Source organism: Trichoplusia ni, chromosome 3 (assembly GCF_003590095.1).
Source record: "Trichoplusia ni isolate ovarian cell line Hi5 chromosome 3, tn1, whole genome shotgun sequence".
NCBI classification, from domain to species: domain Eukaryota; kingdom Metazoa; phylum Arthropoda; class Insecta; order Lepidoptera; family Noctuidae; genus Trichoplusia; species Trichoplusia ni.
The window spans coordinates 2,893,093-2,912,061 of record NC_039480.1 but is presented as its reverse complement, the minus strand read 5'-3'; the positions used below and the strand labels follow the sequence as shown (position 1 = coordinate 2,912,061).

The following is an 18,969-nucleotide window of genomic DNA, read 5'->3' as shown; positions in this document are numbered from 1 at the left end:
ACAGGTAGTCAGAAGCTAGCAAGTCTGACAACCAATCTAACCAAGGGGTATCGTGTTGCCCAGGTAACTGGGTTGTGGAGGTCAGATAGGTAGTCGCTCCTAGTAAAACACTGGTCTGTTAAGAATGGAAGCCGACCCCAACATAGTTGGGAAAAGGCTAGGATTATAATGATACAGCATATGAAACTCAGAACTAACAGTGCTTTCTATTGGTGAAAGTATTATTAAAATAGGTTCAGTAGTTCCTGAGATTATATTTATTTTCTGTGTTATTTATGTGTTTTTGGGTGTAATTTATGTATGTATTTAGAAATATCTAAGTATGTTTATCAGTTGTAATGCCTTCATAATATGATGATTATTATACTATAATATACTGTAATATAGTATAAATTAATGATAATACATATGTTATAAGGCTGCATGTATTAATTTGATTATTACAGTCAAACCATATTTATATACCTTCTAAGGTGAAACATAGTGCAACTAAAATGTAATTTTCCACCAAGTGTACCACCTATGTTTAACAAATAAATAAATTTGAATTTGAATTTGAATTTGAGTTGTCTAGTACTCATAATACAAGCTTTGCTTAGTTTGAGACTAGATGGCGTTGTGTGAAATTGACTTAACTGCCATATTAACTAAGGATTAGTTAATGACTTATGTTACGATAGTGATTTGTTGGATCCATCTCCGCCCCCAACATAAAGACACCGGGAACGGGACTTATACACGGTGATTTTTTTGTCGTCTTACAAAAGCAGCCCAGTTAATGTAATCCGATGTAAAATACCCCTAGGCGCGATTATTATTTTTTTATCATCAACTAAGATCATAAGTACGAAGAAAAATTAAAGAAGAGAAATCTGAAATATACTCTTAAAAATGATAAAAACGCCCCCGCCCGCGCCCCTCACCATTGTTACAAGGCTCGGACCGCGCTCGCAACAGAGCTGTGTTTCTAAAAAACTACGAATTGCATCATAATATTGAATAAAAATTGCATTTTAAATTTATTCAAATCTCTATTTTTTCATCATGAACGTGTTCTAGTCATTGGATACATGAACTGGCCTGCTTTTGTAAGACGACTAAAAAATCACGGTGTATATTCACACGGGTGAAACCGCGGGGCACAGCTAGTATTATGATACATCTAACAGATATGAATACAATCTTCAAGAACACTTGATGCAACAGCTCTCCTTTCCACCCTTTCTGAAGAGCTATATTTTTACTTGACCATAAGTAAAAGGTTTTGTGGGTAGTTTTAATAATAACATTTCCTCCTGCCGCGGTCAGATAGCGGTGAGTATCACTTAGTTTCTCAAGTGTACAATCGACGACAAAAGTATTTTATTAAGAATATTTTTTATAAAGATAAAGATAAATTTATTTGTTAGAAAACAGTGCATTAAGGTGTTACATATTATAACTAGTATCTTGTATTCTACCATTACTGGTGTACAAATCTTAAACTTATAAACTAAAAAAACAACAAATATCGGCCAAAATTATATAACGCGAAGGGATGTATAAATATTTTATAGATAAATTTCAGGAGAAAAATTATCATTACATTATACAATCATATTTATGGTAAAGTATGCGAAGGAATACAATTACTGAAGAAGGCTCCGCTGTCTGTCTGAATGTCCGTTAGTGTGTCCGTCTGTTCGTCTGTCATAACAGGCTATCTCATAAAAAATAATTTGTGGGTACCCATATTTCTCTTATAGCAATAGCTAATTGATTTGAAGCATTTAATAAAGTGACCTATCATTGATGATCTGCAGCTTAAGAGCTCTGTAAAAGAAGTAATTGCAATGAATACATTATTATTGCGTATTTATTTATACAAGTTTATTTGATATTGAGACAAGTTATGCAGAAAATAAAAATAATTTTATAGTATTGTTCTGTATTATGCTTTTAAATTTTAATAATTTATTTCACACAGATTTAAAATATGTTATAAGTTAAGCCCCCCAAAAAAAAGTTGCTATAGTCTGACTATGGGGTCAAAAATTCTCTAAAAATTACAATTAAATGAACTCGTTACTAACTTAAACTCATACAAATAAAACTTAAAACATTTCTAAATAATACAACATTCATTTGCGTTTAAACTGATTTAAATATTCGATTTATTTTTCTTTAATAATTAATCATTCTCACGATAGTAAAATACCTACTACTACCAATAATACTATAAATAAAAACCAAAAAAAACATCAACACCAAACGCAAAATATGCCCAAATAAACAAAAAAACATCCTCCAACACTTTTCCACTCATCTGTACTATATCCCCCCGCCTGTCTGCTTGACCGCTGATAATCCGAACCTGTCCAAACACGACCACCATTCCATCTCCATCAAATGACCGAGGGGCGAGAGGAAAAATAAAAACTTACCCCCAAAAGAAAAACATTAAAAAAATCGTACTATAGTCAGTTTGGCTTTACGGTTCGATCCTAACGCAGGCAGAGTATGTAATAATTAGTATGTGACTATTTAAGTAATAATATTATTTACTTTCTAAATAGGATATATGACTAAGGATCAATTTTTCAATTACTATTTTCTATGTAACGAATATGTGAATGCTTTTGTATAGAAAATATGTCAAACCACCATATATATTCCCCGATGATTGAAAATGGGCCCTAAATCTATACTTCTATACTAATCTATACTAATATATAAAGCTGAAGAGTTTGTTTGTTTGAACGAGCTAATCTCAGGAACTACTGGTCCAAATTGAAAAATTCTTTTTGTATTGAATAGAGCATTAATTGAGGAAGGCTTTAGGCTATAAACCATCACACTGCGACTAATAGGAGCTAAGATACAATGGAAAATGTGAAAAAAAAACCGGGCAGGTATACCTAAATCATAACTTATATCTTCTACCCACGGGGACGAAGTCGCGGGCAACAGCTAGTCTAATTATATAAATCTGTTTAGTCCTCCTGACAGATTTCTCAAAAATATTTTATACGTATTTTTTATTTTGTCTCGTAAATAAAAAGTGAAGGGTATATATACAGTGATTTAAAATCTCGTGTGACGTCACTTACCAGTACGCTTTCTACTAGCAAGTGACTGTTTTTTGACGAAATCTAATAATGGAAATCAGTTAAATCCATCACATAGATTAAACAATTATATTATCTGATAGATTGTCTTTCATCGAACGAAAAAAGTTGAAATCTCGTATGACGTCACGTATGAGTACACTTTTCACGGACAAGTGACGTTACTAGCTCCCTTTAAACATTTCACATTCATTGTTTAACCCTCGGTATCGGAGGGCTAAGCTGGGGCCGACTTAATTGAAGCACCTGATAGTGGTTACCAAAATACTTTAATCCGAATAACTATCTTAAACTGATACCAAAAAAAATACAAATTTTTCGACTTATTCTCACGGAAAATTTTAACACCGCCATTCAGAAAAGCGGTCTTAAAGCACAGTGACATTTAGAAAACGGTGGTAATAACTGAACCTCAGTTTTGCTATTATGACATACAGCTGTTGCCCGCGACTTCGTCCGCGTGGTTAGAAGACATAGTTATCTATACTTCTATACTAATATATAAAGCTGAAGAGTTTGTTTGTTTGTTTGAACGCGCTAATCTCACGAACTACTGGTCCAAATTGAAAAATTCTTTTTGTGTTGAATAGACCATTCATGAAGGAAGGCTTTAGGCTAAACCATCATGCTGCGACTAATAGGAGAGAAGATACAATGGAAAATGTGAAAAAACAGGGCAGGTATAAATCATAACTTATATCCTCTACCCACGGGGACGAAGTCGCGGACAACAGCTAGTGATTTATATATACCCTGTTTTTTTCCACATTTTCCATTGTATCTTCGCTCCTATTAGTCGCAGCGTGATGGTTTATAGCCTAAAACCTTCCTCGATAAATGATCACAAAAATATTTTTTCAATTTGAACCTGCAGTTCCTGGGGTTAGCGCGTTCAAACAAACAAACTCTTCAGCTTTATATATTAGTATAGATTTGCGGTTTAACATTCATGATTGGTTTTATATTCATTTTTAGTTATTAATTTGCAAATAAATAAGAAATACGTATCCAATATTGTTATGCATCTACCATTATCTTATCTTTGATACATATTTTTGGTCAATTATCCTATGAAACGTGTATTCAGTCACTGACTGGACGAATATTACGTAGTTCATTATATTTCATATTTGCAGTCGTTGCAGGTAGTCGGAAGCTAGACAGTCTGACAACCAGTCTAACTAAGGGGTATCGTGTTGCCCAGGTAACTGGGTTGAGGAGGTCAGATAGGCAGTCGCTCCTTGTAAAACACTGGTACTTAGCTGAAACCGGTTAGACTGGAAGCCGACCCCAACATAGTTGGGAAATTTTAGTTAGACTATTTAGTTATTAAAAGTGAAGTACTTAGAAGTCCACTTTAAAAAAATATTGAATAAAAAACGGAATATATGATGTTTAATTACCTCACCTTCATCAGAAGGACGATCCCTTGATATTTACCCTACTGTGAGCGATTTGTCGAGCGTTCGATCCCCGCGTAAGACAAGCATTTGTGTGATCCACGAATGCTTGTCCTGAGTCTGGGGGTCTTGTGCATGTGACTTGAATGTTTGTGAAACCTTCCGCGATGAAAGGCTTAAATTACTCAGTGCGTGAGTCGTTTTAATTATTTTCGTCATTAAATTTCTCTAGTCGTATATGTTTTAAAAATATATTATCAAAAATAAAAAGACGTAATGGACTGAATGCAGACCTCATTAGGTACCAATCTGTGGTGTATTATGATTCGTTGGAGTCATGCGTAGAGAGATTATAATAATGTTAATGATAAACATGCAATCAGTTTATTGATTAAATTATTAATGGGTCTTAGGTACGTTATTGGTATGCTTGGAAATAACGTGGTTTTGGCCTTATTTTTTTTGAGGATTTTATACACCGTGATTTTTAGTCGTCTTACAAAAGCAGCCCAGTTTATGTATCCAATGACTACAATACGTTCATGATAAAAAAATAGGCATTTATGAGATTTGAATAAATTTAAAATGCAATTTTTATTCAATATTATGATGCAATTCGTAGTTTTTTAGAAACACAGCTCTGTTGCGAGTGCGGTCCGAGCCTTGTTACAATGGTGAGGGGAGCGGGCGGCGGCGTTTTTGTCATTTTTAAAAGTATATTTCAGTAAAATACATATAAGTTTTAAAAAGTTACATTGACTCCTTGCATTGGAATCGAATCTGTATCTCAAACATATACACGGTGATTTTTTAGTCGTCTTACAAAAGGAGCCCAGTTTATGTATTCGACGTAAAATACCCCTAGGCGCGATTATTATTTTTTTTATCGTCAACTAAGATAATAAGAATGAAGAAAAATTAAAGAAGAGAAATCTAAAATATACTCTTAAAAACGCTGCCGCCCGCGCCCCTCACCATTGTTACAAGGCTCGGACCGCGCTCGCAACAGAGCTGTGTTTCTAAAAAACTACGAATTGCATCAAAATATTGAATGAAAATTACATTTTAAATTTATTCAAATCTCATAAATACCTTTTTTTTATCATGAATATCTTCTAGTCATTGGATACATGAACTGGGCTGCTTTTGTGAGACGACAAAAAAATCACGGTGTATAACAGTCGGGACCCACTATAACGTGTCTTCCGAAACACGGAGGAACTCGTTATGACAGAGATGGTCACCCATCTACGAACCGACCGGGTACCTTAAGCTATTCTATTCACTTATGCAGTTATAGGGACGAGCTAATCGCCAATTATTTCAAAACATAATCCCTAGTACTAATCTTATAAATGCGAAAGTAACTCTGTCTGTCTATCTGTCTGTCTGTTACGCTTTCACGTTCAAACGACTGAACTGATTTTATGAAATTTCGTACAGAGATAGAGTTGACCTTGAGAAAGAACATAGCATAGTTTTTATCCCGGACTTTTGAAGATTTCTCTTGGAAACGCGATATAACCGACCTTGTCGCGGGTGAAGCCGCGGGCGAAAAGCTAGTATATAATATTAAAGCTACGTTTAATATCATCATCTAAACTTTTAACGAAAGTATTGGTCTCTTAATAACAATACAAACGGACACACGCACTCAAAACTTCATTATATCAAAACAATAATTAAAAATGAATTAAAGATAATAATTATCTAAAGATTAAGAACTATCAAGAATCTATATCCTTACTATAAAATGAATGTGAAAAATAAAAAACGTCACATTGCAAAATGGCGTTCCGTTTCGGATTGGTGATTTTGGCTACAATCGCTGCTGCGTCAGGTAGGCACCCTTACTAATAACCAATTAATCACCGTACTTTCTTTTGGAATTCATTAAAGGGTGATACGTTGATAGTAACTGTCGTGAGAATGATTCATTGTTAAATGTTGTAACGGTTTACTCACGCGTATTTATCGGGGTAGCCCGACTAGTTTCGGACCCAACCGGAGTCCTTAATCATGAGCAGACGCGGCGGGATCGCGAGTCGAACTGACGTCAGCGGCCGCGTGAGTAAACCGTTACATCATTTAATAATGAATCAGTCTCACGGTAGTTATTATAAAAATCACTATAATTTGTTCTGTGTCTGGGTTGTAATTTAAGATTTATTGTATGTATTAAGAAGAAAATATGTATGTTTATCAGTTGTCTAGTACTCATAATACAAGCTTTGCTTAGTTTGAGACTAGATGGCGTTGTGTGAAACTTTATTTGAGTTATTATTATTTTATCAGTAAGGTTGAGTAGACCAAGATGGCCCTACCTAATTGAATTGTTTTTTTTTATGTTACACCAATATCAATTAAACATCGATAGTAATAATATATAATATTATAAACGCAAAAGTTTGTGTGTTTGTTACTCTGTCACCCAAAAACCCCTGAACGGATTTAGACGAAACTCGGTACATAGATAGTTTATAACCAGAATTAATGCATAGGATAGTTTTCGACTATGAAATTATGAAAACATTTTCCCACGTTTTTATTCAATAAATTTTCTTGTTTGTCGCTCCGGTTGGATTTCTGCAACTCAATTTTGAGGCACTTCCCGATAAGCTAGCAGGCTGAAATTTTCAGTGTAGCTTCAAACCTGATGACAATGCAATTTACAACTACAAAAACGGCTGGACCGATTTTGATAAAATTTTAATGGAGTGACATTTAAAAACGTGCGATTTTAGATTTTTATTTTTATTCATTTTAAAATAGAGAACAATTCAACAAGTTAAGTAAGAAACACATTTTAATTATTCTGAAGTCTATGTTTTCATTTGTTATCATATTTGGTTTTCCCCGACTTTTATAATACCTAAACAATTTCGATTATCTAAGAACGTGCTTAGTTTGCAATCTTATTAACTTCTAATCTTACTCGTGCGACTTTTTTGTACGTCTGTTTATCGGCCTAATCTCCTTAATTAACAATCTGATTGTGATGATTTTTTGTGATATAGGTAAATTTTATACCTAAGAAAGTTTTGTCAGAATCGATGCACTAGGTTTTGAAATAGATTGATAGATAGAATCAGTTACAACTGGGATTCCATTTTTTTTTCATAATTAAATCCTATTTTAAAGTAAAATAATAATAGCCAAAGCAATACTTTATAGTACAGGATACTTAGATATTTTTTCCTGTTAATATTATAAACGCAATAAAGTTTGTCAGCTAAGATGGATATTAAAAACACTTTCAAGCAAAAATCAGCGAACGAATTGAGACCAAATTTAGTGGTATATTATCGTGTTGTCTATAACTGGGTTGAGGAGGTCAGATAGGCAGTCGCTCTGTAAAACACTGGTACTTAGCTGAATCTGGTTAAACCAGATCCCGACCCCAATATTCTGAAAATATAATATAATAATATATCCAGGGACAACTCACATACGGTTATCTGAACCCAAGCAGAACTTGTGATATGGTAACCAGACAACTGATAAACATACTTATATATTTCTAAATACATCCATATTCCATATTATAGATAAATTACACCCAGATACTAGAACAAATGATCAAAAAAGCTAGTACGATGGACAATTTTAAACGCATTCAACACATTGGTTCAAACTCGTCCAATTTCCTCCACAGCTTTGCCCGCGGGCCTTGACCCCGTGATCGCCAAGCTGGACCCAGAGGGTCTTCGTTACGGCTACATTCGTGATGATGATGGAGTCCCCCACCTGGTCGACAGCTGGATCAAGGCCAGTGACCTTGCGAGGAACGCGAGATACAACCCCGATACTGATAATGAATATCATTTGTACACTAGGTTGGTAGATTTCTTTTTTGTATCGTTTTAACAGAAAATTACATATTCAAACAGTTGCTGGAATCTAGACCTGCAACTATGTGCATAATAATTCAATCTTTGAAACCCTAGTTCACATAAATACTTAGACCTTTGTTTAGTCCTAGCTACCGCATTAGGTTAAGTAACCTGTAATGGTAGATTAGTGTGATAATTAAATAAATAAATAGATAACTATCAGTTAACATGGCAATCTCGTGGCTAAGCTATAACCGCATAAGTGATTCGATCACAGGTTAAGCTATGCTTGACGCGGTGGGTCCGTAGATGGGTGACCATCTTTGTCATAACGAGTTCCTCCGTGTTTCGGAAGGCACGTAAAATTGTGGGTCCCGGCTGTTATTCCTACATCTTTGACAGTCGTTACAGGTAGTCAGAAATGAAACTACTTTTACGGATTTTATCGCGGTTTAATTTTAGATTTTAGTCTTGATGTCTTGCAGCGCAGTGAGCTCATACTGCGTAGGTCGGACCACAAATAATTAATTAAAATATGAAGGTAGAACGAGCAACATCTTCTGTCAAGACGAACGCCATCTCAGTCTGCCCGTGACCATGATACCTGCAAAGGTTTCGAAACGTCGGGAACTAAAATCTAAAATTAAACCGCGATAAAATCCGTAAAAGTAGTTTCATTTCAATGTCTAACATTCGCGTAAACCTAAGAAACCACTAGGTAGTCAGAAGCTTGAAAAAGTCTGACAGCCAGTCTAACCAAGGGGTATCGTGTTGCCCAGGTAACTGGGTTGAGGAGGTCAGATAGGCAGTCGCTCCTTGTAAAACACTGGTACTTAGCTGAAACCGGTTGGACTGGTAGCCGACCCCAACATAGTTGGGAAAAGGCTAGGCCAATGATGAGTTAACATGGCAATCACCGTGACGGAAAATATTTGTTTGTTTGGCACCGCATCTAGTTGCTTATTCAGTTATTGTGTTCTATAATAATATTGTAATCGGAGAGACATTGCTGGGGAGTTTGTTTCTCTGTTTCTTCTCTCACAGCAAAAGCACTTAGGAAGCGGTGAAGCGTGGGCGAGACTGGGTGCTGTCCAATGTAACCTGACCTTCAAAAAGTGCTACTTAGTAGCCTAATTTTAATAAATGACTTTTGATTTTGAATCGTTACATTTTAAATTTCTTTTACAACTTAAAGTGAGTAAGAAATATTGTTTTGAATAGAACATAAAGGGTAACATATTTCTGTTTTTTTCGACAGACATCGCAGAGAATGTGGATTCGAAATATAAGAATTAAAAAAAAATATTCTAAGTATATGATTTTTTTTGTTGTATTATGGTGAAAGTAGAAATTCTCGATCAAAATTTTCCATTCTTCTATAAACTAATTGTAAAACTCTCTTTAAATAACTCACAAATCCATTCACTATTATCACATGGAACTTTGTCTACCTATATTAACTCTGCCTGTTACTCCACAGGTCGAACCCCCTGATCAGCCAGCCCATCGTCGAGGGTAACGCCCAGTCCCTGGCCTCCAGTAACTTCAGCCCGAACAAGAGGACCATTATCCTCATCCACGGTTTCCTTGGAGACATCCTCAGTGGATTCAACTCTGTTCTCGTTCCTGGTAAGTTCATACAACTGGCAACAGGTTTTCGAAGGGAAATCGACTTCAATAGACTTCAAAAAGCCACGGCTTTTGAAAGAAATGTCAAGTGACTTCAAAAAGGAGGGTTTCAATACTTTTTTGTTTATTACCTTAGACCTTTGGACTGGACGAACTGGTTTTCTTACTTCTATTTTTATTTAACGTAAAATAGTCCTTAGGTCTGACAATTTCTTCAAGATTGGCTCCCTGGCTGTCTTGTTAAAAAAATAATATATTATATTAACATATTAGCACACAAACATACTAAGGCCCTGCTTCACCACCGCCAAATAAGTTCCCGTTAAATTAATTGACAATTTTTTTCATACAAAAAATGACAATTTACAGATTTCCAGATAGCGACAATCAGTGGATGTGATCCAGGCACTAATACTTTTATCCAGTGTCTGTATCTTCTATTGCTGGGATCCAGGAATAGAATATTAATTTCATTGTTTTTTATTTCAGCTTTCTTACTGGCTGGTGATGTGAACGTCATCGTCGTAGACTGGGGAGCAGGCGCCCACTGGGGTCTGAACGGAATCAGCTCTGGTTTGTATTCACAATTATTTTATCCATTATAAAGTTGAGCATGCCTGTGGATGGATATATGGGAAGAGGACGACCAAAGAAACGATGGATGGATTGTGTAAGACGATATGGCTGCAAAGAGTGTTTCTTGTGAGATGACGTCAGATGGAAAGGTATGGAAGAAGAAGACATGTTGCGCTGACCACAAGTAAAATAAATTATTTAATTTAATACAACTCTCCTTTCTTTTTACTGAAGAAAAAGGATAAAACACATCTTATCTCTCTGTTATTTATACTTAGCTACTGGGCACAAGCCTGAATTTCCAGCATTCAATACCCAATACTTACCCATAATTGCACTAATACCCTTTATTGCATTCCACAATGTGAACTTAGGTGGTAGGTACATAGGGATTAAGTCTAGTTTTGGAGCATTGTGGGCTCTGGCCGGCATAACAAAATTAAGCATATTTTCCTGAACAAAAAGGAGAAAACATATCTAATTTCTCTCTCCTTTTATTCCAGGACGTACCGTCGGCCGTTTCATTCAATGGATCAACACCCAAACTGGCGCCAGCCTGAACAACTACCACGTGCTTGGATACAGTGTGGGTGCCCACCAAGCTGGTATCGTCGGCAGGACTCTGCTGGGACAAGTTGGATACATTACCGGTAAGGATAACCAAATAATAGGATGCAACGGTTTACTCACGAGTATTTATCGGGTATCAGCTCATGATTAAGGACTCCTGTTGGGTCCGAAACTAGTCGGGCGATCCAGATTAATACGCGTGAGTAAAACGTTATATCATTTAATGATGAATAATTCTTGCGATAGTTAGTGTTAAAACAAGGTCATATTTTCGGAAACAGTGCTTTCCGAAATTCGGAAGCTGTGATATTTATTTCTAAAAGGCACAAATCTTCAGAAAAGTCAGTGCTTCGTAACTTGAGATTAGCTCTAGGCTATCGCATCTTGAAAGAACCAAATAATGTTGAAATATGTAAAACTATCCAAGCAATTCGGTATCGAAATTCAAGATGATTTAAAAAAAAACCCTGCATAATGTGTAGGCATGTCTCAGACAGGCCTTTTCTCATGCAGTCCCAACTAATCTGGTCTTATCTTCCAGCTATGGACCCCGCTGCCCGTTGGCTGAACAGCCAAGCTATCCAGGCCTCTGACGCCGTCTACACTGAGGTTATTCACACCAACATCGGCAACATTGGTATGGAGCAGCCCCGAGGTGATGTTGATATCTACCCCAACGGTGGAGTCAACATGCCTGGATGTGCTACTGCTCTTTGCGACCATTACAGGTAAGAATATAGTAATAAATGATCTGGTAATCTCGTTTGAAAGTCTGACAACCAGTTTAACCAAGAGGCATCGTGTTGCCCCGTTTACTGGGTTGAGGAGGTCGGTAAATTTGTATTTTGTATACCAAATGATGATGAATTTGCTACTACGACCCACAGTCAACGACCGTATTATTTGTTACCGCTTCATGCTCAAGTTAAAAGATAAAGTTAACCCCAAAAACCCATGCGAATCTAGACGCCAAAACTGCAAGTAAAAATTTGTTTTTTTTTTATTTGTTTCAAAAAGGGTATTTGTAGTAGTAGTACATGATTGATTTTACAAAAGTGTACATGTTTAATTACAAATCAAGGAGGTGAGGTGCTGTTCTCCTAGCTAGGTTAAAAGCTATTAGTTTAAAACTTAAGCTAATGGAGTGGTTGTATGTGCCTACGTGTGTGCGTGTGTACGTGTGTACGTGTATATGTATGTAATAGTGTGTCGATGACATTATAAAGGTCTCGGGTCGAGTCTGGATGATGCTAGCACAGGACCGTAGAAATTGGCACGAGAAAGGGAAGGCCTATGCCCAGCAGTGGGAGGATAAAGGCTGTGGATGATGATGATGATGAGTGTGTGGGCGTGTGCGTGTCTTTTATCAATTTTCAAATTTTCTCCTTCCTTTCCAGGTCTTACTTCTACGTCGGAGAGTCAGTAGCAACTGGAGGCTTCACCGCTACCCAGTGCAACAACCTTGACGAGGCCAAGGCCCAGACCTGCTCCGGTCCCGACACCATCAGAATGGGAGGACTCCTGCCCAAGACTGGGTAAGATTTTCAACATAAATTGACTGCACGTATAGCCGAGTGGTTGAGGTCACCGCGCCAAACCAAACGCGACATGTTAGTTGGATCCCCGTTAGACAAGTATTGTGATCCACGAATGCTTGTTCTGAGTCTGGGTGCCTTGTGCATGTGACTTGACTTTTCAGGACATGATTTTTTTAATACACACAAGATAACCAGACTGAGGGCAAGCATTCGTGGATCATTCAAATACTTGTCCTACGCGGGGATCGAACTCAAGATGCTTCCGAACACATCCTTGATTCCAGGTTTTGATGATGGATGATGATAATTTTTCCACGTTTTATACATTCACTTTTCTTGGGTTTTTGTTGTTGCGGTTGGATTCTTGTAAATAAATTTTGAGGCACTCCCCGATAAGCTAGCAGGCTGAAATTTTCAGGGTTGCTTCAAACTCGATTGCAATGCAATTTACATCTATAAAAACGCTTTTGATAAAAAAATTATGGAGTGACAAATTAAAAATGTCGGTTTTTTATATATTTTTTAGTATTTTCGTTTTGTATTCTGTTTCAGAACCAAGGGTATCTACTCGCTATCCACCAACGCTTCCCCGCCTTTCTCCCAGGGTTAAGACCTCAAGAATCAACAGTGCCTAAACAAATAGATATTATTTAATAAATTTAATTTTAAAGTTATAAGCGTTTTATTGAAGCTGAAGAGATTGTTAGATTTCAAAAAAAAAAACTATCCCAACCTTGACGAAATTTTCGTGGCAAAAGATGACAGTCATTTTACGTAAATTGGAAGAAAGAATGAACATAATTTGTTCATAGAAATTGAAATACGAATTGAGAATAATCTCCTTTTCAAAGTCGGATAAAAACACGAATAAAAACACATTTTCTAAAAATATTTTCTTGACAGATTGATTTATCGCTCCCGAAAACTTTTTGCTAATTTTCATCAAAATCGTTACAGCTGTTTCTGAGACTCAAATTACCCAGTTATGTACTTACAATTATTACTCACTTAAAGGTATAATATGTTTCTAAACTGAATAAACTAATTCCGATATTAATGTTATACAGTTGTTGCCCGCGACTTCGTCCCCGTGGGTAGAAGATATAAGTTATGATTTATACCTGCCCTGTTTTTTTCACATTTTCCATTGTATCTTTGCTCCTATTAGTCGCAGCGTGATGGTTTATAGCCTTAAGCCTTCCTCAATGAATGGTCTATTCAACACAAAAATAATTTTTCAATTTGGAACAGTAGTTCCTGAGATTAGCGCGTTCAAACAAAAAAAAAAACAAACTCTTCAGCTTTATATATTAGTATTGAGTATAGACTTCCCAATCTATTTAAATTTCTTCATCCATTTTTTCTTATCAATAATACCGAATATGTCACCCAAATAACACTTCACCGAATAAGAAAGAACGTCTTATTATCTGTCTCTCTCTAGCTCTTAAGAATGTCATAAAGAAATCTAAAGCAAGCCACGCCCAATTGCTATCTCTTTCTAAGATTTATTTCAAGACTTTCATATTGAAATTTAAGACAAATTGATTTCTAAAGCAATGTATGCATTGAATTTTATCTGTGCTTGATTTTCCCACGTTTTTATACACTCACTTTTCTTGTTTGTTTGTCGTTCCGGTTGGATTTTTGCAACTCAATTTTGAGGCACTTCCCGATAAGCTAGCAGGCTGAAATTTTCAGGGTAGTTTCAAATTCAATGACAATGTAATTAACAAGTATAAAAACGGCTGGAGCGATATTGATAATTTGAATGGAGTGACATTTAAAAACGTTTGATTTTAGATTTCTTAATAATTTTTCAATGTAAATTAATTTAAAAAGTCACATTGATAGCATTAGGTTGGAACCTGCACCTCGTGAAAATGAATCCATACATAGAACTGCAAGTCTGTGGTCTTAATTAATTTAAAAGCTTCAATTAAGAAAGGGACAGACATATATTACCATAGCCAGTAGCAAAAGAGACAACAACTCTACAACTCACTATGTTTCTTGCCGGTTCTTCTCTATAAGAATGACACTTTGGAACCGTGCAACTAGAGTCAGTAATGTAACGTTTCGAAAGTGCCTGAAAAACGGCCTATTTGAAATAAAAACTTTTGACTTTGATCAACTGAAGTAATATGTGAATCAAAGGCTTTAAAAAAATTAAGATAATAACAATTACGTTTTTTCTATAATTTACGAAAACATATAAATGTGTAAAGATAAAAAAAATAAACACACATCGATCAAATGGTATCTTTATATCAGTATTAAAAGGAGATAGTTAAGTGCAAACCGAATAGTATTTAAAAAGTATTTAAATGATATAACGTGACGTAAAAAGTATATAAATTATTAATTTAAATAGACTATAAATATTATTTTTTTCAATCTGTACATTTTAAACATTCAACCTATTCATTACAATAAATTAAACTAAACTAATATTTACATTGAAATGAAACTACTTTTACGGATTTTATAGCGGTTTAATTTTAGATTTTAATCTGCCCGTGACCATGATACCTGCAAAGGTTACGAAACGTCGGGAACTAAAATCTAAAATTAAACCGCGATAAAATCCGTAAAAGTAGTTTCATTTCAATGTCTAACATTCGCGTAAATCTAAGAAACGAATGTTTACATCTTTAAAACTATATCAAGCGTTTGGTCGACTCTACACGTGATCAGAAGGCTGGTCTATATTTTGCCCAAAGAATTAGCATTGCCATACAACGTGGCAATGCAGCCAGCCTTCTGGGCACGTTTCCCGACTTTGGCAGGGATGAGGATGTCTTTTTTGACGCTTTGTAAATAATGTATATTTTTCTTTTTATATTGATACATAGTTTTAAAAATGTAAATATTAGTTTAGTTTAATTTAAATAGATTGTTATAAGCAATTGGCTTTTGTTATGTCATAAATGACGACTCCCGAATATTTTTTTCCTGCAAGTTATTTAAAACTATAAAAAACGTGATGTCATCTAACTATTTTTTTGGTCTTACTTTAATACTTCTTATACCCACGCCAACTAAAAAAGTCGATTTTCTAAACCACAATCGTTCATATCAAAATCAAATTAATAAAACTACTAAGATAGAAATACAATCTATATATACTAATATATAAAGCTGAAGAGTTTTTTGTTTGTTTGAACGCGCTAATCTCAGGAACTACTGGTCCAAATTGCAAAATTATTTTTGTGTTAAATAGACCATTCATCGTGGAAGGTTCTAGGCTATATACCATCGTTCACCATCAACCACCGCTGCGACTAATAGGAGCGAAGATACAATGGAAAATGTGAAAAAACAGGGCAAGTATAAATCATAACTTATATCTTCTACCCACGGGGACGAAGTCGCGGGCAACAGCTAGTATTATATAACCCTTTTTAATCATCGACTAATTACAATCTAATCTAATCTGTCAGATAAAACGATGTAGGTACCTAATTCTATTGATTGAAGTTTTCAGACCGTTTGTCTATTTACAATAAAATAGAATTTATTTTATCTTTAATATGATTCACATCGCTTGAGACTACAACTACACAAGTTGATCAATCACAGATTAAGCTACACTTGATACGGTCGGTCCTTGGATGGGTGACCGTCTATGACATAATGAGTTTCTCCGTGTTTCGGAAGGCACGTTAAATTGTGGATCCCGGCTGTTATTCCTACATCTTTGACAGTCGTTACAGGTAGTCAGAAGCTTGAAAGTCTGACAGCCAGTCTAACCAAGGGGTGTCGTGTTGCCCAGGTAACTGGGTTGAGGAAGTCAGATAGGCAGTCGCTCCTTGTAAAATTCGATTCTATCATCACCATCCGTGCGCCAACTTGTTACTATCCTAACTATGTTGGGATGAACTTAATCGATTAAAATTTTTGTAAATTAAAAAAAAGTTTCATCATAATCATATAGTCATAAGCTTATTTTTATCTAGCGTGAGGTGACAAGAAGACTGGATTAGTTAATAGCGGATTATAAAATTTTGATAAGCAGTTTTCAAAATCATTGTTTTGTAGGCACATTCTTCAGTGCAGTCTGAGATATAAACGTTTTTTGTCAAGATAAAGGTCGTAGGTTTGAATACCGGCACGCGTATGTCTTTTCGAATCTATATGTGTTACTTTTTTTCTACAACTTTTACACAACGCCATCTTGTCTCAAACTAAGCAGAGCTTGTATTATGAGTACTAGACAACTGATAAACATACTTATATATTTCTAAATATATACATAATATAAATAAATTACACTGAGATACAGAAAAAATGATCGTGCTTATCACACAAACATTTGTCCTGGGTGGGAATCGAACCCACGACCTCCGGTATAGCAGGGTCACTAACCACTAGACCAACAGGCCCGTCAAAGAAGAAAGTTCATCTCGATAAAAACAATTTTGACTGCGTGTTTAGCCGAATTGTTGAGGTCACCACGCCAAATCCACTGCGAGCGACGTGTCGCAGGTTCCATCCCCGCGTAGGACAAGCGTTTGTGTGATCCTCGATGTTTAATTTTATAAAGCAAGACAACGTTTGAATTTTGAATCAAAGTCTCCCCTCTTAAATCAATTACGCTTTTCTTTGCCTTTTAAAATCTAAGGGAACTGTTTTTCCTCAACTATTGATTTTTCTCAAGCAATGACTTGAATAACAATGTAATTGTGATTTAAGCAGATGTTTTGACACAAGACTTCACGGATAGCCGAGTGGTTGAGGTCACCACGCCAAACCCACTGAGCGCGACGTGTTAGTTCGATCTCGTGGGACAAGCATTTGTGTGATCCACGAATGCTTGTCCTGAGTCTGGGTGTTTTGTGCATGTGACTTGAATGTGTGTGAAAGCCCCCGCGAATGATTTTATGCTTATTGTGGGAGTCGTTTAATAAAAAAAAAATTATAGACTCATGATTAAGGACTCCAATAGGATCTAAAACAAATTAATTAATTCCGATAAATACGCACGAGTAAACGATTCTTAAATAATACATATTAATTACTAGCTGTTGCCCGCGACTTCGTCCCCGTGGGTAGAAGATATAAGTTATGATTTAGATATACCTGCCCGGTTTTTTTCACATTTTCCATTATATCTTAGCTCCTATTAGTCGCAGCGTGATGGTTTATAGCCTAAAGCCTTCCTAGATGAGTGGTCTATTCAACACAAAAATAATTTTTCAATTTGGACCAGTAGTTCCTGAGATTAGCGCGTTCAAACAAACAAATTCTTCAGCTTTATATATTAGTATAGATAAATCCAATTCGTGGAAGTTATGATAATAATCTTTCCTTTAAATGTTTTTGATAATAACCATTAACGAAATACCTATAAAAATGAGTCTGAGTGACTCTGCACCAGATTTAGAAGAAAAATTAAAGCAGCTGTTAGAAAGAGATAGGGCGATACGCAATGTATAGCTCTGTCCCTTTTCCTCAAGCTAGTGTGATTTTAATAAGTCGGTTTATCACATACGATATGCAAGAATGCATTATTGTATTATTAATAGTATTATGGATGTTATTAATTAATAATCTTATGACAAATGAGGTTTTGATAGGTAATCGTTGATAAATATTTGTGACGTCAATTTAGGCCAAGGTGATATTTTTTAGCTCTTTTTCAAAACATGCTTTTTAGTTGCTTTTCTCCATTAAAGAAGAGTTCTTGATCGCGTTCTCGTTCTGTCCTTGTCTAATAGTTCTCGATCTCGGTCTCGTTCTGTCCTTGTCTAAGAAATTCAACACGCACCGACTTTAGGGCATCGTCGACCAATAACTGGTGAGGCGTAAAGTCCATGCGGTAAATTCAATAGGAGACTGACCGACAGACTGACACTTTAGATTTTAATATTGTATAGATAAATTGTTTGACGTTCAAAAGTGCCATATACAAGAATTTGACTTTGAATGACGACCTCCGTGGTCCAGAGGCGTACGCACCGGTTTCAAGGTGTCGCTAGCTCTGAGGTCCCGGGTTCGATCCCCGGTCGGGTCAATGTAAAAATTCACATTTCTACATTGTCTCGGGTCTGGGTGTTTGTGGTACCTTCGTTGTATCTGAATTCCATAACACAAGTGCTCTAGCAACTTACTTTGGGTTCAGAACAATGTATGTGATGTTGTCCGCATTTATTTATTTACTTTGACTTTGACTTCATCGGCCTCTCTACCTGTGTGAGTGAATGTGGTCCCAGTGCCGACCACATTCACTACACGAATTGTGCCCCCGTCGATGGTCCTATGGACAAACGACATAAACCCCTATTTCTACCGCCCGGGAATCTGGTTAGATTGA

The 18,969-nt window shown here is 35.9% G+C and overlaps 2 protein-coding genes across 2 annotated transcripts in view; one reads left to right on the top strand and one right to left on the bottom strand.

Annotated features, from left to right (window-relative positions):
• Positions 1 to 18,969, bottom strand: part of LOC113508891 (nucleolysin TIA-1) — a 172,017-nt gene that overhangs the window by 135,060 nt on the left and 17,988 nt on the right. The gene's annotated exons all lie outside the window — the stretch shown is intronic.
• On the top strand, positions 6,264 to 13,293 carry LOC113508893 (pancreatic lipase-related protein 2-like). The gene is made up of 8 exons (XM_026892061.1): positions 6,264 to 6,347; positions 8,163 to 8,343; positions 9,821 to 9,969; positions 10,459 to 10,542; positions 11,049 to 11,195; positions 11,657 to 11,843; positions 12,513 to 12,650; positions 13,206 to 13,293. Exons 1-8 carry the CDS (start codon positions 6,296 to 6,298, stop codon positions 13,261 to 13,263), a joined length of 996 nt encoding a protein of 331 aa, XP_026747862.1. The 5' UTR covers positions 6,264 to 6,295; the 3' UTR covers positions 13,264 to 13,293.

What these genes read in the sequence shown, in the direction of transcription:
- LOC113508893 (XM_026892061.1), top strand. Translation starts at nt 6,296, where the DNA reads ATGGCGTTCCGTTTCGGATTGGTGATTTTGGCTACAATCGCTGCTGCG. An exon ending in TACAATCGCTGCTGCGTCAG is followed by an intron (nt 6,348 to 8,162) that starts GTAGGCACCCTT and finishes TTTCCTCCACAG; the next exon opens with CTTTGCCCGCGGGCCTTGAC. An exon ending in GAATATCATTTGTACACTAG is followed by an intron (nt 8,344 to 9,820) that starts GTTGGTAGATTT and finishes GTTACTCCACAG; the next exon opens with GTCGAACCCCCTGATCAGCC.